A 22,096-nucleotide genomic window follows, 5' to 3' on the forward strand; every position below is an offset into this window, starting at 1 on the left:
TATACCACATATTGCAATGCAATCTTATTTCACAGTGGCTAGTTTAAAATATAGGGCCCAAGTAGAAAGATTTGTGGGGGGGAGAAGTAAGGAGAAGATATCCTAAACATCAGGAAGAATGATTGGAAAAGACTCAAAGAGAGGAAACATTATTGACACATGCAAAATCAATGCAATCAAAATTAAAAGAAAACCAGTTAATTGGGAAAAAATACTTTGAGGCAAATTTCTATGGTAAAGATCAGATATCCAAAATATATAGGAAAATTAACACAATATATAAGAACAAACATCATTCCCAATTAACAGAATATACAAAGATTATGACCAGGCAATTTTTCTGTTTTTAATTAATTAATTTGTTTATTACACTTAAGCTCCCAGGTAACTCCCTCCATCCATCTCCTTTCTGCACTAACGAAAGTATCATTTGACCAAAAAAAAAGTATATGTATATATAAATCTATGTCTTGCATGTTTCTATTTATCACCTCTTTCTCTGGAAGTAGACATTCACAATTATTCTTTAAACAATATTTCTGTTGTATATAATGTTTTCTTGGTTCTGCTTCTTTCACTCTTCACAATTTCATTTAGGTCTTTCCGTACTTTTAAAATTTTAACTTGACTAAGGTAGGTAGGTGGCTCAATGGAGAGAGAGATAGGTCTGGATACAGGAGGTCCTGGGTTCAAATTTTACTTTAGATACTTCCTAGCTGTAAGACCCTGGACAAGTCACTTAATCCCAATTGTCTAGCTCTTACCACTCTTCTGCTTTGGAATTTATACTTAATAAGGAATTCTAGACAGGCATTTATGGGTTTAAAAAAAATTAACCTGCTCATCATTTCTTCCTGGATAGTAGCATTCCATTACAATCATATGCAACAATTTGTTTAGACATTCCTTTCCAGTTCTTTGCCACCAAGTGTAATGCAGGGGCTAACTGCAATATAGGGGGATGGTGTAGATGGTATAAGGGCGATATAAGGGCAGCCCAAGGGGCCCTTAGGCAGATGTAGAAGTTGTTATGTGGTTCAGGGGTCCTTTACCTAAGCCGAATGAGAGTCAGATGAACTCTCTCACCAGTAAAGCCAAGACCCCTTTAAGACCAGGATTCTCTGCCTCTGCTTCTGGGAGTTGAAATCAATTCTATTGGACAGTTGGTATAGTTTCCAGGAAGGAGGCTGGGGCTTCCTGAAACTAAACTGTTTGATAAAGGTTTGCCAACTAGAGCTAATAATCTGATCTGACTGCTGGTGATAATTGGCCCTTGATAAGGTAAAGGCAATGGCTTCAAAGATCTTTAAGCTTGAAGTTAAAACGGGTTTATTTGTAATTAAATTGAATCAGGTGAAAGAGAGTTGGAAAGTTGGTGAAGGTAAGCTAAGATCTTGGTTAAACTAATCACTAAGCTACTTTAGAAAATACAGAATGATCTTCTTTAGGTGCAGCAGTATGAGAAAGCCTTGAGGGCAATCTCAACTCTGATATTCTTGGTTGCTGACCCAGGGCTGCCATCAGATGCAGATGTCTTGATAGTAGATAGTAGATTTATCTCTTGCTTATAATAAGGGTTGTTGGGTATGCCAAAGAACTGTTGAAATTGGCTAGCAATGATAGTTGTTCCTACCTGCCTAATAAATCTACCCAAAAACCACCTAGGGAACCAGTTTTCCACCCTTTCCTCCCTAACCCTGGAGTTCAGAGCCAGAAGTGAAGTCAGGGGTCTGGGGACCCCTTTTTTATACCCTCACTTCAACTGTCACCCTGACACCTGGCCTGGGTCCTCTGCCAGGTTCTGTGTTCTAAATTGGCAACTACCAGCTTGCAACCCATGAAAACATGGTTGCAGGATTTTATACATAACAGCACGCCCATTTTCTTTAAGGAAATCTGCACCTTGCAGCATTTCTGCATTCTTACTTAACTAAAACTACCCTGTAATTCTATACTTACACTGAACTAAAAATAACTCTCCCCTTATTCCCCTTAACTATTCCCAAAACAAGAAAAGGGTTCTAACTCCTATTCCTAGACTACTTCTATTCTAATCTAAGCTAAGATAGGTAACAGGGAAAGATTAAAGGAAAGAAATGGGGTTTGAGTTTCACAAAAAATTGAACAGAAAGGAAAAAAGGTTAAACATAATAACAAAATAACACATTAAGACCAGAACTATTGCTAAATACAAACATACAGTAATATAACTCTAAGATATGAAAATTTTTATCTCCCTGAACTAAAAATAAAAAATGTAACAACTAAGAAAAACAAATCCTAGTAGCATTCTAAAGAGCTATGCAAACTTACTAAGGATTAATAATGTTATTATGTTAATAACCTGAAATCTATGTTAGAAGGTTAATGTGTTAAATAATCTTAACAGTATTTAAGCTAACATAGTTAAACTAAGCTATTTTAAGCTAAGTACAATATTTTAAAAAGTCCTGTCCCTGATCTAACTTAAACAAGCTAGCTATTCTGTCCCTATGTGTTAGTACAAACTATTACTAAGGGTTAATGAACAAACAATAAACATATATACAATGCTTTGAAAAGTGTAGGGTGTTTAAGTGTCTGAACCAATGTAAGAGAAAACTCTAAGCAATAGGCAGATAACTCCTTCGCTCTTATGTGTGTGTTGCTATTTACATATGTACATGTGAAGTTTGAATAAATGTTTTAAGTGTTGAATAATGACCTAGCCATGTAGTGCAGTATTATATACTCACCCCTTTAGAACTCTTCTGCTAAATAGCTATGTGGTATTGGATGGAATCCTAATGCTTGAGTGCAGTGAGAATTCTGTGAGCATGTGAAGTATATTCTTCAAACCTAAGTTTCCATCGCTGATCTGATGAACTCCTCTCCATGACACTGTTGTATAAAGTCACACCGGTCTAAGGTAGTTGTGTAGTCCTCAATGGTGATGTCCTTGTGACGATCTGTGAAGTCCGTATTGTCTCAGTTGTGCTGTTAGATGTTACCATATGCGCTTGTCAACTTCAGCTGGAACTGTTGTGCAGTTGTGTTGACTTGTGTTGTAACAATTTTTGGGTGTCCATGAAAAATATTCTTGATTGTTTTTTCTCTTCTTTAATGATTCAAATAGTCAATATAGGTCCATTTATTATGATGTTATTTCTTGATTAATCATCGATGCCACTATCTAGGTCTGAAAGTGATTGAACTTCTGATTGTAGATCTTCTGAAATAGCTTTATCTTTTGTTTGGTGATGTTCTGATACAGACTGTGATTCTAAACGATGGAAACTCAAGGCTACTTGATCTTCTAGGTGTTGATGCAACATTATTTGGTCTTCTGGCTCTTGTTCTAAACTGGGCTGATTCAAAGACTGCTGAGTAGGGATAGATTGATTTATTGGCTGCTTTTCTGGGGCTGATTGATCTATAGGCTGCCGCGCTGTTATTGAATGGTTTTTTTGCTGCTGTATTGTGACTGGGTCTTGATGTTGAGGCATATCTTTAGTTGACTTGATATGTGTGACATGAAACTATGGCTCTCTCCCCTTAATTTTGATCGCTGTCGGTGTTATTAGGATTATTTGGGATGGTTCAAGCTACTTAGGTTCCAATACAGATTTTCTGTTAAAATTTCCGATATATACATAATCACCTGGTTGGTAGTTATGAAGGTTAAAATCAAAGGGTACTCTTTGTTGTATTAGAGCCAACCTGTGCAGCTGATTCAAGCGTTCTTTGAACAACTTAATATACTCATAGAGTTTGCATTCCATACCAAGATGTGATAGGTTATGGATGCTCTGAGGTGACTTCCCATGCCATGGTGGTTGTCCATACAACAACTCAAAAGGTGACAAATGAGTAATGCTGTTGGGCTGGCACCTAAGATGGAATAGTGCCATAGATAATGCATCTGGCCATTTTAGATGCGATTCAGTGAAAATCTTTGCCACTAGGATTCAGAGATCTATTAAGGCATTCAGTTTGCCCTCCAGACTGTGGCCGGAGTGCAAATGTTGTTTTATCCCTAGGACTTCGTATATGCTGCTTAAAACACGGTGTGCAAAGTGTGAAAGTCAGATGCAATTTGTAGTGGTATAGAGAACCTTGGAATTAGTTCCCTCAGCAGGATCTTAACTACAAAAGCTGCTGTATTATGTCTAGATGGGAAAGCTCCTGGCCACTTAGTTAACCTGTCAACAATTACTAATGCATACCGGTAGCCCTGACACCTGGGCATGGTTACATAATCAATCTGTATGCACTCAAAAGGTGTACAGGCTAGTTGTTTGCCTCCTAAGCTATGCACTTTGGTAATAGCTTGGTTGTATTGCATACAAATTCTTCACCTCTGGCGAACTCTCATTGCACATTCAGTGATTCCTTTGGCATTCCAGTATCTCTGTATTGAATCAGCCAGGCGCAAAGTCCCATAATGCCCTTTGGCATTGGATGGTAGCCACTAATTTACAGATAGAAGATTTCCAAGCATTCCTGAGGAATAAACCAGACCTCAACAAAAAATTCTGAAGTCCAAACACAGGACACAAGAGAAGCCCAAAAAGGTAAATAAGAGGAAATTTAAGGGATACATTAAGGTCAAAATGTTTATATATCTATATGGAAAGAGGATACCTGTAATTCTCAAAAATAACTCTTAATAGTAGAGAAATATAAGATTAAAATTAATATCCAATAACTCCAAGTATTACATTTTATAAAATTTATTAATAATCATTTGAAGTAGAGGAAAGTAAAAACCATGAGTAAGGAGCAGTTTCCTGGACCATGAAAGCAGGAGAAGAGAGAGAGGGTGGGGTTACACAAAACTTTATCTACAAAATGTAAGGATGTAACATGGAGATGAAAATAGGATTCTGGGAAATGAGTCCTAGGGTACAAAATTCTAGATAGAATATAGATAGATAGGATTTTACCCAGAAGATAGAAGGAATTTACCCAGAAAGAGAGTGGGGAAGTATTAGCATTAATTAGCAGCTAAGGACAGGGTAAAGAAGAGTGGGTAAGGTTTCTTTAAGACCAGACAGAACCTTGGGAAGAATGGTATTTGGAAATTTTGGGTAGCAGGAGTCAGTTGGTGTTTTCCAACTGCCAACAGGCTCCTGGTGAATTCTGGTGTTTTTTTTCCCCTGGAACACTGAAAAAAACCTAGTGGCAGGAGAAGGAGAGAACAGATTAGAGTATCTGTAATAAGTTTGTGGGGGAAGTTAACAGAAAGGAGAAAGAGAGAGACTGATTTTTCTCTGGGTGGCTGCTGAGAAGGCCAGGCCATTTTGTGGCCTGATCAGGCTTTAAAAGCCTAGCTAGGCCTGGAAGGCTGGCAGTGGGCAGAGAGTGAGAAGACTACCAACTGATTCAAAGCTGAAGGAGATTTATGGAGACAGTAAGAATATCATTAGAGGATTAGTAATTAGCATAAGGTTATTTAGTATAGTTTGGGGTTTTTTTTAGTGATAGATAAGGAGTTATCTATAGTTAGATAAGGAGGCTCAAGGGAGCAGGAAACAGGCCTGTGAGGACCAGTGGGACTGGGAAAAAACTTAGACCCTTTTTAGATTAGGGAATCCTAATCCTCAAAACCTTTGTTTACCTTCCTTACCTTTCCTTAACATTTAAAACTTATTAAATAGAGATTTTTTTTACATCTGTCTTTAGCAGTTATCCTTGCATATCTACCTGATCTATTACAAGCAGTAAAGGAGATAACTGTATCCCAATTTCCCCCTTAACATTCCTAGCTGTTCCTATTGTAATATTACTGCCATTAACATTCTGGGCTATTCCTATTTGTTACAGAAGTAAGCTGATTATGATGATATGATATATATGATAATATAAGATGATATATGTATGTAAATGTGATATGAAATAGTATGTATGTTTGATGTGTATGCATATGAATGATATGTAAAAAATCAAGGGGTGAAAGAGAAGTTTGCACTGAGAGAAAAGGGAAGGGAGAGATAGAATGGGGTAACTTATATAACATAAAGAGGAGTGAAAAAGCATTACAGAGAGGGGAGGATAAGGGTGGTGATGGGCAATGCTTAAAGTTTACTCTCATCTTAACTGGCTCAGAGAGGGAAAAACAAATATACTCAGTAGGGTATAGAATTCTATCTTACCCTACAGAGAAGTAGAAAGGGAATAAGACAAGGGAAGGGAGAAGTAATTGAAGGGAGGAGGAAGCTGGGGCCAAGGGGAATGGTGACAAAAAGCAAAATACTGTTGAGAAGGCACAGAGTGAAAGGGAATAGAGCAGAATCTAAAGGGGATAATATGATGGAGGATAATACACAGTAATCATAACACTGAATGTGAATGGGATGAACTTACCCATAAAATGGAAGCAAAGTGGACTGAAAACTAGAATCCTACTATATGTTGTTTATTCCTGTAAAAAATGTAACACATTTGAGACAGGGTGATACACACAGATTCAAGGTAAAAGCCTGGGGCAGAATTTATATGCATCATTTAAAGTAAAAAAAAAAAAAAAAAAAAAAAAAAAAAAAAAAAAAAGCAGAAACACTGGACTTAAAGGAATCCAGGGAAGTCAAAAAGCAGAAGAATTCTAAGCATGGAAAGTGGCCAATGGAAATAAGTGGATTTGAATGATGCATGAACGGAAGGAAGAGCAAGGAGGCTGGTATCCCTGGGTCATAAGGTGGGGAGTAAGGTGTAAATTCATTGTGGAACTTGTATTTGTTGGGAAAAGGTCAAGCCTTAGATAAATATGTTGGGGACTCCTTCCCCACAATAACAGAAATCAAAAATTAGCCTGAATCTGATCATATGCCTTAGGCTAATAATACTTAAAGAAGCAGATGAATATACTTCTAGCCTGGTACCCCTATCTCTGGCCTCTAGTTTCAACCTCCTGCTTCCCCTTCTGGTAGGAATGAAAGTGTTCCTTGGAGAAGGTGGTGGAGGGGGTGGAAAGGAGAAGAAGCTAGAGATGTCTACTCTGCCTCACTTTGAGCTACATAAGGACAACCCCATACTAGGAAACAAACTAACAAACTATCACTACACCTGAGACCTCAAAACACAACAGGTGAGTCTTGTTCCATAGCACACTGTAAAGGCACTGTTTGAGTACAAGTCCTTGTGAGTTTTAAATACTATGCCATTTTTTTCCTGGATAGCTGCATTAGTCCCAGAGATAGTATTAGTCCTTTGTTCCCATATATGCCACATAACCATAACAAATAAAGATTCACATTATTCTCCTACATAAAAACAGACAATTTCATTAGCCTCAAATCCCAACATTTCTGTTTGGAAATTTATGGCCTTATTCCTCTAAACTCTAACCTAATTCTAAACTCTAACTCTAATTTTATTTCCTTCAGCATCCAGTGAGTGGTAACATTTTTTTAGAAAATTCTTTTTATAGCAAGATAAAAAACCCAAACTTTATTTTTTTTATCCAACAGCCACGTTAAAGAAATCAAAGTGGTCTATACAGTTGAGAACTGTGTTAAAGTGAGGTTTCAAAAGAGGCACAAAGTTAAGGATGAAGTTGGGGGAGTTTCAGAAAGAAGCGGACACATAAATTATTCTGAATCACTCTGCAACAGCAGACTCAGAATCTGGCATTCACATTTTGGCTTTAGTGCCTCCTCCTTGCCTGCTGAGGATTTTAGACTACTTTGGCATCTGAGATCCTCCACAAATCTGTGATCATCCTTCCCAGCCAGAGCTGGCACTCTACACTTCTGTCAAACCCATTTACACTGTCCCCAGACTGACAACCTCTAAGCCACTGCTCCCACTAATCTCAATGCCTAGAATGCTCTCCCACCCCAATGGGAACTTGAAGGGCCCTTGGCAATTATTCCTTATACATTCATTTTACAAATGAGGAAAAAGGTGATTCCTTACAGGAGATAACACAGTTAGTAAGGTCCTGAATTGGGATTTCAAATTGACTAATGTGAATCTTCCCACCATACTAGGATGTCCTCTTCTTCACCTGTCAAATTACTTCCTGTTCTTTATCACTCAACAGAAATTTATTGTCTATTACAGGCTGGATATATGGCAGGTCAGTATAAGAAATTAAATGGAAATTTTGGAGGAGTTTTGCTGACACCTCAGATGACATGAGAAGGGGACTCATGCTGCTAAATGCTGAGGATCCAAAGAAAAGCAAAAGCCAGTTCTCATCGAATTTACAATTTAATGGAGGACATGCAAACAACTATGTAGGAATAAGATATACTGCACAATGATTGCCTAACAAATGCTTTTTCATTCATTTTATGCTCTCAGGTCCCATCTAACACTGAATTATGATTCTGTGACTTTTTTTTGGTTAGTTTTAGGATCCTTTTCTACTATGCTTTATTTTGGTTTTGATCCCTTCAAAAATCACCTCCTCGCCCCCTTCACTTTAGGACTTGTCAATTATCTCCTTGCCTGTGCAAAGCTCTCTTCTTATCCCTTCCCCTCCCCATCATCACCCACTTTTTCTTCCTAGTGTAGGTTCTTGTCAGGGGCGGAGTCTCCAGGAGGGTAGGGCACCTGTTTCCGGAAATGCGTCACTTAAGGAAGTGTGGTAGGCCGGATGTTGTATGAGCTGTTTCCGTGTTTTTCCGGAAGCCGGCAAGGGAGATAAATTCGGGGCCATGGCGTCTGGATTAGAGGCTGAGGTGGTGAGAATACTGGAAGGGGATCTCGGGGAGGTCAGGGGCCCTGGGTGGCGAGGTGGCCATGAGCGCGGAGGTGTCTGCGCGGAGGGAGGCCGGGGCTGGCTGACCGTCCCTTCCCCGGCGCAGGCCTGCACGGAGACCCGGGAGGAGGAGGAGGAGGAGGAGGAGGAAGAAGAAGAGGAGGAGGAAGAGGAGGAAGAGGAGCGATCCTTAACAGCTGCGGAGGTGCTGGCTGCCCAGAAGCGGGAGGAGAGATTGAGGAAGTTCCGAGAGCTGCACCTGAAAAGGGTCAGTCAGGTCTGGGGGATGGGGAAGGGAGTGGATGGAGCGGGAGACCTTGAGGCGTGGGGGGCGCTGACCCTTATCCACCTCGCTGGGACGGCCTTTTATCAGCTAAAGGGACTAGCGGATAGAGCCCGGGAAATATGGGAGCTCAGATCTGGAGTTTGGATCTACCTCGGATACTTACTATTTGTAGCTTCACCCTTAGCCTCATTTTCCTTCTCTGTAAAATGGAGCTAATTATTAGCACCTTGGAATCATTACACAGTAATAATAATAAGATGTGGGTTAAAAATATTCATAACGATAGTAATCAGTTTTCAAATAGTTTAAGGGAGAGGCAGCCCGGCGTGATGGTTAAAAGTCAAGAAAACCTGGCTTCAGATCCTCCCTGAAACTTACTGTGTCACCGTCGACAAGTGGCTTAACTTCTCTGATTCTCAGTTTTCCTCATCTGTCAAATAAAAAGAGGTTGTACTAGATTGTGTCTGAGGGCCCTTCTGGCTCCAAATCTATGATCCTGTTAATAATGGACATATTTACATCTGTAGATAGATAGCTATACATACGTATTCCTGGCATAAATCCCATCTGGTCATAGTGAATACTCTTTGTCATATATTGTTGTACTTTCTTTGCTGGTATTTTATTTAAGATTTTTGCATCAATATTCATTAAGGAAATTGGTTTGTAATTTTCTTTCTCTGGGTCTCTCCGGCATGGGTATCAGCACCTTATTTGTGTCATAAAATTTGGTAGGACTCCTATAGTATTGGGATTAATTGTTCTTTAAACGTTTAATTGAATTCATTTGTGAATCCTTTTGGCCCTGAGGATTTTTTCTTAGGGAGTTCATTGATGGCTTGTTCAATTTCTCTTTCTGAGATGGGCTTATTTAAATATTCTGCTTCCTCATTTGTTAACGTATTTGTTTCTATGTATGTAGGCCTTTAAGGTTTGCAAAACATTCTATACATTACCTCATTTGATCTATCAAACCACCCTGTGATATAGGTACTATTGTTCCCATTTAATAAATGAAATAACTGAAGCTGACACAAGTTAAGTGACTTATCTATTGTTGAATGAGCATTTTTTTTAAGAACTAAAAAAATGTCCTATAAAGAGTTGCTCTAATTACGTTTTGTTCTCTATTTGTCATTTCTTCTTGTTATGAAATGTCAAAAGCTTGTACTTTAGGGACAGGTTAAAAACAAAATATCTCTATATGCCCTTCCTAATTGCTTTATGACTACAAAAAAAAAATCAGAGGATTTTGTCACCTTTTTATCCTCTCTGATAAAGTACTTAGTAGGTGCTTAACAAATGCATTTTCACTGACTGATTTATAAAAGTACTATTTCCTTTGGTCTAGTGGACATGGCTGTGCACAAAAGGATTCTGGCTTTTCTTTGTAATAAGTAATAAGCTTCCTCTTATAATAAGTAACATGGGTAAATTCAAAATGTATACAGAATAAATTTTGTGTAGGAAGGGGAAGCACCAGGTCCTGGGAGTTAGAAAAGGTTTTCATGTCTGGCACCTAGTAGGTGCTTAATAAATGTTTGAATGGCATCCGAATTGTACTTTGAAGAATTTAGAATGTCAGGGAACATCTGTAATACTTCCTTGATTTATTACTTATTTACAAATGGCTAGTCAAGGGAGGGAGGATTAAATTAAGAAGCTAAGATATGGAGCAACCAGGTGGCTCCCCGAATAAAGAGCCCGGAATAGAAAGGGGTAGTTAATGGGGGTTAAGTGATATGCCCAGGGTCACACATTTAAGCAAGTGTCTGAGGCTAGATTTGAACCCAAGATCCTCTAGGCCCTGCTCTTTAGTGAAGAGCCAGCAGACCAATGGGGCTAGAAAGTAGAAATGTATCAGCTTTGAAAGGTAGGTTGCTTGATTGCAAAGGATTTTAAATAACCAAACAAAGAATATTTTATTGTATTCTAAAGGCAGTAGGGAGCCATTGAGCCTTTTTGAGATTTTCTGAAATAGGATGTCAGAAATGGGAAAGAGCTCATAATGTGGAATTTCAGAGCTGAGAGGGTCATAGACCTTTAATTTTGGAGAGGTACCTGAGACCATCAAGTTGAGACCTTGGAACAGTATTCTAATGACAGGTAGCACCACAGAAGTAACCTGGTTCATACTCTGATTTCAAATGAAGAAACTTTAGTCCCAAGAAGGGCAATGACATGTTCTGAATCATACAACTATCTAGTGGCAGTACTGTAACCAGAACTCAAGTCTAATGGGGAAAGGACACACACATCCCCTTTCCTTGTCCATTCAGCTTAATTCAGTGAGCAAAGTAAATGCCTACCATGGCCAGGATCTTATGGTTTGGTTAGGATAGTGATAGGAATAGCATCTGCCAGTGCAATTTAGAGAACTTAAAACCCAAAAGTAAACAAAAAGCTCTTTGACAAGCCAGGTTATTCAGCTTAAAATGTCATCTCTTACATTGGATCTTTCCTAATCCCCCTACCCATAGCTATTAGCTATGCTTCCCAACAGCAAACAAAAAATGTCCTTATGTTGGTTTCCATGTACATGCAGAAAGTTAACTTTGTAAGCATGGATTATTACCTTTGTTTTGGTATTCCTAGCACCAAGGAGCATAAAATAAAAGCTTGTTGACTGTCAAAGCTGCTGTCACCAGTTCAGCATTTCCAATTTCCTGTGGGGATTATCTCCGCTTTCAAATCTCTAGCACCTCAAACTCAACCTGACCAAAATGACTCTGATCTTCTTCCCTGTGTACTTGCCCTTCTTTGTAGCATTCCTATTAACATCAGAGATCTCATTATTCCAGTTATTTGGGATTCAAATACAGGTCACCTGATTCCAGGTCCACTTTTTAATCTCTAGCCCCAGCTCCTATGGCCTTGGGCAAGTCATTGAAAACCTCTTTGAGCCTCAGTTTCTTCATGGAGTTGAACTAGGTATCCTCCTCCAGCTCTAAGTCTCTTCTTTCCACTAGACTAATACTGTGTCTATTTCTATTTTCCTCCAGTTATCTGTGTTTAGCTCTTAGTAACCATTTGGTAAAGTCATTTGAAAAGATATTTATCTAAGATTTGCCCATCAGTCACATTTTTTACAATAAGTAAGAGATTCCTGGAGAATCTGCAGAATATATTGGGACTCTAGACTCATCAGTATATTTAGGCCTGATTTTTCACACTCTAGGTAATTATTCATGCTAGTTTCAGTGTCTGACACATTTTCCCCATGGTTTTAGAATGAAGCCCGAAAGTTAAATCATCAAGAGGTTGTGGAGGAAGATAAAAGGCTTAAGCTGCCTGCAAACTGGGAAGCTAAGAAGGCTCGTTTGGAATGGGAATTGCAAGTTGAAGAAAAGAAAAAGGTAAATACATCCATATCCACTTCTAAGTGACCTGGTTTTGAAACCAGGGAAAGAAGATTGAATTCAGAGTCAGGTGAATTGTAGGTGACCAGATATTATCTCTTTTGGGGATGTCACACCTCTGAACCTCAGCTTCTTCAGCTATTAAATGAGATTACTAGTCTAGATGGTCTTCACAGTCAATGTCAACTCTAAACCTGTGATTTTTTGTTTGGAAATGGGCTTCTTTTCAAAGCTGATTCTTAAATATTAAAGCAGCAACTGCTGTAAAAAAGCATTGTGGAAATATATTGGGTCATTTTTTAAGTCAGGTCATTAAATCATAGGATATAGAGCTGGAAAGCATTTTGAAGGTAATCTTATCTAACACTATGGTTTTACAGAGGGGGACACATTTAGACCCAGGGAAGAAAGTGACTAGTGCTTAAGACACAGAAAAAGGGGCACTCCAACTCCAGGTCATGGGATCCTAAGATATTGGCTGGGAGAGGCTTGAAGTGAAAGAAGAAAGCCAAATATTTAGAACTATACTTTAGGAAAATCCCTTTAGTACCTCTGGAGAGGATGTATTGGGATGGAGACAGGCTTCAAGTTAGGTGATCATAGAAGACAATTACGGTTGTTTGAGTAATAAACTGGGGGTGGTTGTGAGAGATGTTGAGATAATGATCTGGCAACTGGGTAGATATTTGGAATAAAGGGTAAAGAATGAAGAGTGACACGTGTTGTAGAAGTAGCTGAGTGAAGGTAGATGAAGTATTGTCCTTTACATTGAAAGTAAAGTCTAGAAGTAGACTAAGCTTGGGGATGGAAAGATAATAAACTGTTTTGGACACGTTGAAGTTTTATTCCTAAAGGATATTCAGTTTAAAATGTCCAGCAGTTAGTTGGTGATATGGGACTGGAGCTCAGGGGAGACATGGAAAGAGTAATTAAACCACTGAAAACTTGGGTGTTTGGGCCTTATCTTTATTATTGAGTAATTGTATGATGTTGAGTTACATCTTTGGGCCTCGAGTACTTCATGTGCAGAATGGGATAATCATATTTGCCCTAGGGAGGGGCAGTATAGTATTAGTGATTAGAGTGCCGGATCTGGAGCTCCAGTCTCACCTCTGATACTTCCTAGCTGTGTGATTCCCAGGTAGATCACTGTCTCTGGACTTATTCCTCATCAGTCAAAGACTCTCAGTCTGTCCCTTCTATTTGCCCCCAATTGTTCTAATTGGGTTTTGTTTTGGGGATTGTTGTAAGGATCAGATTATGTCCTGGGTAAACCCTTCTTGTCACTGAAAATACCACAGAGATACAAAGTCAACTGTTCATTAAATTATTTTAATTTTTTTAAAACTTTGATCTTGTAGGAGTGTGCTGCAAGGGGGGAAGACTATGAACGAGTGAAGCTACTAGAGATTAGTGCTGAGGATGCAGAAAGATGGGAAAGGAAGAAGAAGAGGAAGAACCCAGATCTGGGCTTTTCAGGTAAATTCTTTTCATTGAATAGATTTGCTGTAGGAAATCATCTGCTGATTAATGGTGAGGTATATAATCAGGGTTCATATGGTCAGGAATATAGATTCTCATTTTTGAGTCATTCATGCCTGAGAAGCTTACATCCCATCCTAGCATTCTAATCATAAAGTATCTAACCAGCTTGTTCAAGGGTGTCCATCTACCATGGCTCTTTTCCTTCCAAGTTGCCAGTACAGCATGGAGGCTGTCCTTGGCTAACACCACATAGCCCACCCACCTCTCTTGTAGGTCAGACCCTTGTTTCCTCAACAGATTCCTTCTTCACTACTTCTCATGTGGGTTGTCTTGATTTTTGTTTGTTTGTTTAAACCTTTACCTTCTGTCTTAGAATCATAAATATCTTTAAATATCGGTGCCAAGCCAAATAAGTAATGAGGGCTAGGCAGTTGGAGTTGCCTAGGGTCATAGAGCTAGGAAGTGTCCAGATTTGAACCCAGGATCTCCTGTCTCCAGGCTTGGCTCTCTATCTACTGAGCCACCTAGCTGCTCCTATTTATTCTTACCATATGTCTCTCCATCAGCCCTTGAATCACCCACAGTTTTGATTTATCAATATAATTGTATTCTGTGTATTGAAGTCAGATAGCAAAGCGAGAAAAGCATTGCTGTCAGAAAAATGATGTGTATGTAATAACAGCTTTGGGTTGTTGAAAAGCCGTCTATAATAACTGAAATGTAATACAGGCCACTGTCAAAAATGCCAGCATTTATGTACCCTTGAGCTTATTGTTTCTTAGTTTGGCTTCATGGAGGGTATTCTTCACTCTTTGTGGCCAAAACTTCATCAGAGCTTCTCTCGGCAGTTTCCTAAGGTCAGGGACAGTATCCAGAATGCTGTCACTTTTAGATATCTCTTATTGGAAAGCTTTGAGTTTTTACATGATTAGTGATTACCTCACCTCTCCCCTCCCCCCAACTAAAGCCACTTTATTGAGTTATGGTAGTGCGCCTGGTTCTGTATCAGCAGAGTACAAGTTGTTTGATATCTACCAATCTGGAAAGACTTCACTTATCTGAGTATAGAGAAGCTCATTAGTTAGGCCATCTCCTTTTGGCTTCTCTTTAGTTCTTTAATCTACTTTATTCCATCCTGTTGATTGAGGACAATTAACAGGGCTAATAACAGAGAGCTCTTAATCCATAAAAATGACTAGTGTTCTGCCCCTCCTCTGGTCAAACCAGAATTCTTAGGATAACCAAATCCAAGAGGTTAAGTGTTAAAGAGTCAGAAGGATTTTGTAGGCATGATCTAAAAAGTCCAAAGCTAAAAATGTCTACAGAGCAGGTCCAAGAAATATACTATGACCTGAGCAGAATAATGGTTTATCCTGTATAACTCCTCCACTGTTTGCTATTATCCCTACCTACCCCCTTTCTTCTCAGGCTTGTAAACTCTTCACTGAATCTCAGTTTTGGAAAGGATCTTACAGACCATCTAGTCTAACTTATCCTAAACAAAAAACCTCTACAATATACCTGACAAGGGGTCATCTAATCAATCAGTCATTCAAAAAGTATTTATTTAGCATATACCACATGCCAGGCCTATGCTTGAAATCAGTCTGCTTGAGGACTGCTAGTAAAGGAGAACTCTGACTCCTAACTTCCTTAGGCAGCCCATTCTACTTTGGGATAGCTCAAGTCTGTTAGAAGGCTTTTTTTCTTACATCCAACCAAAATGTACATCTGTGTAGGTTCCATCTAAGCTTCCACTTTTGCCCTCATGAGGCCTGTTGGCCACTAAACATAATAGCATGCCCTAATCTCCGATTTTCAGCTTCCTTGGGCTCATTTATCTGTGGTCAATCTGCCCATGGCAGCAACCTTCTCTGCTTTCACTTATTTTAGGGTTTTGGTAGTGGGGGGGCAGCAGTGGGGTGGGAGTCAGCTATATGATTTTAGCCATCCACAATAGATCATGGAATGTGTTCCCTGAGGATACAGGGTCCCTGATTCAATGGCTATTTTTTGGTCAAAACATCTGATGAAGATAATTTCCTAAGGCATGAGGGAGTTGCCATCTGTAATGGTGTGCAGAATCATTATCCTGTGCATGTGTAGGCTCCTGTTGCTATTCCAAGAGAGAAACGAGTAATTACCAACCATCTCCATAACCAAGCAATTCTCATTTTATTTTAAAGACTATGCAGCTGCTCAGTTACGCCAGTATCATCGGTTGACCAAGCAGATCAAACCTGATATGGAAACATATGAAAAACTGAGAGAAAAACAGTAAGTGATGGGGCCTTTCCAAACACAAACAACTTATACTCCATTGTTAGAGTCCATGCTGCCCCTAGTGCTACATACTACTCAAGAATGTCCTTAAGTCCCCAGGAGGAAGCTGTTTCCACTAATAACTGGAACCATTATTTAAGTGTCATTGATCTCAAAAGTATGTGGTGGGTGGTTGGCTGGCATCCAGTTTGGTTTAACAACCTAGATGATATTTGGGGAGATGTGTGGTATATATAATAGGAGGCCAAACCCAGTAGTGTGGAAGAGGACAGATATTTTAGGCCAAAGGAGTAAGTCGTGTGGCCCAAGGCACAGGGTTAGGAAAGCTCTGGAAGCCAAGAATAAAGTCTGAGGAATGGGAGCAAGATGAGAAGTTATTCTGCTAGGCTCCAAAGGGCAGAAACCAAGACCCATGAGTGAGAATTAGAGGGGCAAAGTGAAGGGGGAACTCCCTACCAATATGAACAATACAATAAGAGAACCTATTGCTTCATAAACTAATCTGGTTCAGAAATTGTGTTGTTGGGTACATGTTTAAGACCTCTGCTCTTGTCCAACTTGTAAAAAGGAACAGGAATCCACTCTACAACATGACAATGGTCATCCAACCCCTGCTTGGCAAAGCTTGGGTACCCCAGTTGTCTGTGAGGGCATACCCATTTCTCTAAGTGGGTTCTGCTGCACATAAGTGGCATGGTGGCTATAGCTCTGGGCCTGAAATCAGGAAGAGACCTAAGTTTGCATCCAACCTCACTAGCTATGTGGCCCTGGGCAAGACATCATCTCTCTCTGCCTCCCATTTCCTAATCTATAAGATGAAGATAATGCTTACCTCTCGGGATTGTTGTGAGGATCAAATGGGATATTTTTTAGGGTGCTTAGTATATAGTGCCTGGCACATAGTAGGTACTTATATGCTGGCTCGCCCTTCTCTCTGTCACAATATCTGCTTTGGGTATAGGAGCCTGTCAGCAAGCATTTTTGTTGTCTGTCTAATCCAGTGTTCAGGTGGAAACTGCAAGACCTCTTAACTGGGAAGTTGTAGAAGGCATTGTGCTTTAGAAAGGAGTTGGACTGATGACCTTGGAGCAGTGCCTTCCAACTCTGGGATTCTGGATTCTTGGCCCTATTCTAGCACGTCTGTGTGACTTGGGCTAGATGGTCTCTAAGGTTCCTATCAGGTTTAACATTCTCACTCATTCTATTTCATCTTAAGTTTAGTGCTTCAGAGTAAAATAATTGTATTCCTGTTGTTCAGCATTTATGACAGCATATGTGTTTGTAATGTTACTATTTTGATCTCATGCAGTGGAGAAGAGTTCTACCCAACATCCAATAGTCTTCTTCATGGAACACATGTACCTTCTACAGAGGAAGTTGATAGGATGGTTATAGACCTAGAAAAACAGTAAGTACTTCTCACAAGTCTTGGATTTTAGCATTTTCATGCAGACCACCAAAAATTATCCCAACTTCTCTTACAGTGTCTTAGCTTCCCCTCAATGCTATTCAGATCTCCATAGGGCAGTTATTCCTTCCAGTCGTGCAGAGAGCAATCCAATCCCCACCCTGGTAAATTGGTCCTTGTCCTGTAAATTTGTAGAACAGAGTGTACCATACATGATGAGCATCTTTCTCTTTCTCTTGACTTTGCCCTTGTTATTTCTTTAAAGTGTTATAAACTCTTCACAGTAGATGAGAGATTGTAATGAAGTTGGATTTTAGTAGTATTTTTTTAAAAAACAAAGCAGGGTGTTGATGAAACTATTGTAGTCATTGAAAGAGAAAGTTCCAAAGGGCATAGATGCCTCAATGGATTGATAGTCAGACCTAAAGAAGGAAGGTCATGGATTCAAATTTGGCCTCAGACACTTCCTATCTATGTGGCTCTGGGCAAGTCACTAATCCCCCATTGCCTAGCTCTTACTACCCTTCTGCCTTGGAACCAATACACAGTATTGATCCCAAGATAGAAGGTAAGGGTTTAAAAAAAATAAGTTCCAAATTAAATCATTTCCATTTTTACTTTGTAACATCAGAGAGTACATCGAGGCCATACCTGAATTGTAGGTTTGGTTGGGGGAGGAGTGGAGTATTTGAGCTAAATTGCTTAATTTATTAAATTATTAAGGAAAAGTTATCAGAAGGAATTGGGAGTGAAAATTTATTGCAACAGATATTTCCAGGGCCTCCTGTTTTAAGTGCAAGGCATTGAGAATCTAGTGAAGAAATCAAGTGTTGTTGATAGAATTAATTTTTCTACTTAAGGATTTAGTCATTTCATTTGAGAGGTGGTAGGGCTTAGAGGCATTGATCTTTGAAGTTAGATAAACATTTCCTTTTTAAACCCTTACCTTCCATCTTAAAACCAATACTTAGTATTGATCCCATGGCAGAATAGTGGTAAGCTCTAGGCAGTGGGGGATAAGTGACTTGCCCAGGGTCACACAGGAAGTGTCTGAGACCAAAGAGGAGATTTGAACCTAGGATCTGCCATCTCCAAGCTTAGCTCTCTAGCTACTGATAGTCAAGCATTTATTAATCAGCACATGGCAGACACTGCACTAAGCACTGGAGACAGCCAAAAGCCTGTACCTATTCTCATAGAGGGACACAACCTACAAATAACCATGTATAGACGAGACATATCTAGGGTCTGGGACTGGTTTCAGTGGGAAAGCACCAAGTAGGCTAGCATCACTGGGTCACAGTGTGTGTGGAGAGTGGTGGGGTAGTTAAGAAGACTGAAAAATTAGGAGAGGACCAGGTTTTGAAGGACTTAAAAAGCTAAGCAGGATTTAAATTTAATCCTGGAGTCAGTAAGAGTTACTAGAGTTTATTGAATTGCGGCTAACTTTAGGAAGAGACTGTAGAGGGGAGACACCTTTAAGGCAAGGAGACTAACCTGCAAGTAATTGCAGTGGTCCTGGTGGGAGGTGATGAGGGCCTGCACCAGGTAGGTGGCAGTGTCAGAGGGGAAGAGGCTGTGTGTGAGAGGATCTGGCAGGAGTGGGTGACTCAGGAATTAACCTGAGTGACTTGGTAGGATGGTACTATCCTGGATGGAGAAATTAAGAGGGGCAAGGGAAAGATTTTGGCGGAGGGAGATGCATGAGCTCGAGACTTGCTCAGTTTAAGCTGTCCAGTAGGCATTTGGAGATTGAGAGAATAGGCCTGGACAAATGAATCAGAATCATCTGCATAAGATAATTGAATCCATAGGAGCACATGAGATCAAGCAAAACCATATAGAGGGAGAAGAAAAAGAGGCCCAACAAGTGCTAACTATGGGCCTGAATGAGGGTCCTGCTAAGTAATCTAAGGAGGAGTGGTCAGACAGAACCAAGAGAGAATCCTGAAAACAGTTATTAGGTGTGTAGAGATCATTGGCTACTTTGGGAAGAGCAGTTTCAGTAGAATAACAAAATCAAAAGCTAGAATGCAGTTAAGGAACGTGAAAGGAAAAAAATATGGGAAGCACCTATTATAGATGGCCTGCTTGCTCAAAGAATTTAACCTGGAATTAGGAATGAAATGGAAAGATAGCTAATCGGGACTGACAGATGGGTAGACAGAGAAACAGCCAGTACCAAGGGAGAAATTGAAGATTTGTGAGAGTAAGGATAACAGAGGGGGCAATTTGCTGCAGATGAGATGGAATGACATCACTTGGGTCTGTAAAGAGAATTGCCCAAGGAGGGGGTAGAAAGGAAAGTATTGTGAGGTAAGAGGGAGATGAGGGAACTCTCAGGTAAAGGTTCTCAGCTAGGGTAGGATGGGATGTTTGAAGAAGAATGTAGTGGTTTAGAAAAGTCACTGTGGTGCTGTGGGTGGTGAAATAATCAGGTCCAGTTGAGAAGATGTAAAAGAAAAATATGTAAGTCAATCTGGTTAGTATAATTTTATTTCCTCTACCTTCATTCAGCTGCACATCTGTGGAAGCAAAGACAGTAGATGATAGGAGTGATCCAATGCTGAGGGTTAGGAAGGCAAAATAGGGGAATTCAGCACTTGAAGGGCAATGTTAAGTTGAACTGGATTTTTAACTTTACCAGGGGCTCAAGATGGAGGTGGAGAGTATAGCCAGTACAGTGCAAAGGCCTGGGAAAGAACTGCAAGTTTGGAGGTCACCATAAGAAAGGACAAAGTTTGGAATCATAAGCTATAAGGAAACTTCAGACTTCTTGGTCTTGAAGTTCCATAATTCTTTCAAGGTTTAGACTATTTCTAAATGGAAATTTGTAATTTCCTTTTTTTTTTTCTAACCCTTACCTTCCATCTTAGAATCACTACTGTGTATTGGTTCCAAGGCAGAAGAGTGGTAAGGACTATGCCATGGGGGTCAAGTGACTTGCCCAGGGTCACACAGCTGGGAAGTGTCTGAGGCCAGATTTGAACCTAGGACCTCCTGCCTCTAGGTCTGGCTCTCAATCCACTGAGCTGCCCAGCTGCCCCCATAATTTTCCTTTTTTGTGTTAATTTTTTTCTTTTTTTTTTTTTTTAGAATTGAAAAACGAGAAAAATACAGTCGGAGACGTCCTTATAATGATGACTCTGATATTGATTATATTAATGAAAGAAATGCCAAGTTCAACAAAAAGGCAGAGAGATTCTATGGAAAATATACAGCTGAAATCAAACAGAATTTGGAGAGAGGAACTGCTGTCTAAACTTCAGGGAACATTAAACATGGTAGTAAATTGCCATCAGTGAATTTTAGAAATAAAGGATTTATACTCTTGTATTCAACACCCAAATGCATTTATAAGTTTGTGTATTTTCATACTTCAAAAGTAATGCTGGTTATTTTAGGAAGAAACTATTTTAGGAAAAATTTTAACTTGTATACATTTGACCAGTCTTAGTAAGGAAACTTCCCCATCTCTGATACTTACCAGCTGGGCCACCATGGACAAAATCATTTTAAGCCTGTATTTCTAATTGTAAAATGGGGATAATGAACTAGTTCCTACCTCACAGGGCTGTTGTGAGGCTAAAATGAGAATGTATTTAAGATGTTTTGTTAACATAAAGTGCTGTGGGTCAGTTGTTTTCTTCTATGTGCTGTGAGATGTTGGGGGGTGGGAGTATGTCTCTCTCCCCTAGGACTAAATTTATCTCTTTACTCCACCTTGGACCTAAACCTCTTTCCAACATCCCATATGGTCATCCAGCCTTTGCTGTAAGATTCAGGAAGATTCTTTTGTCAGAACATTTATTTGGGCTCCCATGTGTCTTAAGTGATCCTAAGGCTTGTTTGGGTTTTGTTTATATACAGCTAATAGTTCATTGTTTTACTTCCTATTTGTTAATGTACCAAGCATTCACATTATAGGTTGCTAAGTGGGAAACATTGCAAAGATCATTCAATAGGTAGAGGTGCATTCCAGATGTAGGGAATATAAACCAAGTCAAAAGGAAAGTAAATTTTGGCTTTCTTTAAAATACTAATAGCATCATCCCACCCCCATTTAGAGTTGGGATCCATGTCCATGGTGACATGCTAAATTTCCATTTATTCATCCTAATGTGTGATGGGAAATATCCCATCCACTAATACCACATCTATTGGCCTGGTGTCCCCTGGCCTCAATGTGCAATGATGGAGGGAGGAGCTAGTGCAAGAGGAGGGCTCTCCACTTTCTCACAATTGAGATAGAGTAGCTGTCCTGCAGCTGCAGTGAGGATAAGACCGTAGCCAATCAAATGGAGAATGGAATCTATTCAGGCCAATCTTTTCCTAAAGGAAAAATATTCCCTCTTCTCTTTTTATTAATAAACACTTAAAACTAGCCAGACTCTTTTGTATTCCTAACACTAAATAGAGATGGTATTGCGGACCTCAGAATTAGGGTTAGGACCTAGAGATCCTGATATATATTATATGCATTACTCCCAATACTAGAGTGGAATTAGTCACCTAAATGGCTGAATATTTTGAAAGGGGGCAAAGTCACAGCCCAGTTTTCTTTCAAGACAAACTGAAAAGAAAATTTA

The 22,096-nt window shown here is 39.6% G+C and overlaps 1 protein-coding gene across 3 annotated transcripts; it reads left to right on the forward strand.

Annotated features, from left to right (window-relative positions):
* The first annotated feature begins 8,607 nt into the window (after positions 1-8,607).
* Positions 8,608-21,145, forward strand: SYF2 (SYF2 pre-mRNA splicing factor). Of its 3 annotated transcripts, XM_044667895.1 has the most exons (7): positions 8,628-8,669; positions 8,793-8,954; positions 12,203-12,328; positions 13,693-13,810; positions 16,003-16,093; positions 17,409-17,507; positions 20,604-21,145. In XM_044667895.1, the coding sequence occupies exons 1-7, from the start codon at positions 8,643-8,645 to the stop codon at positions 20,767-20,769; spliced, it is 789 nt and encodes a 262-aa protein (XP_044523830.1). In that variant the 5' UTR covers positions 8,628-8,642; the 3' UTR covers positions 20,770-21,145. The 3 variants fall into 3 exon arrangements, with proteins under 3 accessions (XP_044523831.1, XP_044523830.1, XP_044523829.1); XM_044667894.1 differs by having other exon boundaries at positions 8,628-8,954; XM_044667896.1 differs by lacking the exon at positions 12,203-12,328 and having other exon boundaries at positions 8,608-8,954.
* Positions 21,146-22,096: the final 951 nt, after the last annotated feature.

This window comes from Gracilinanus agilis, chromosome 3 (assembly GCF_016433145.1).
Source record: "Gracilinanus agilis isolate LMUSP501 chromosome 3, AgileGrace, whole genome shotgun sequence".
NCBI classification, from domain to species: domain Eukaryota; kingdom Metazoa; phylum Chordata; class Mammalia; order Didelphimorphia; family Didelphidae; genus Gracilinanus; species Gracilinanus agilis.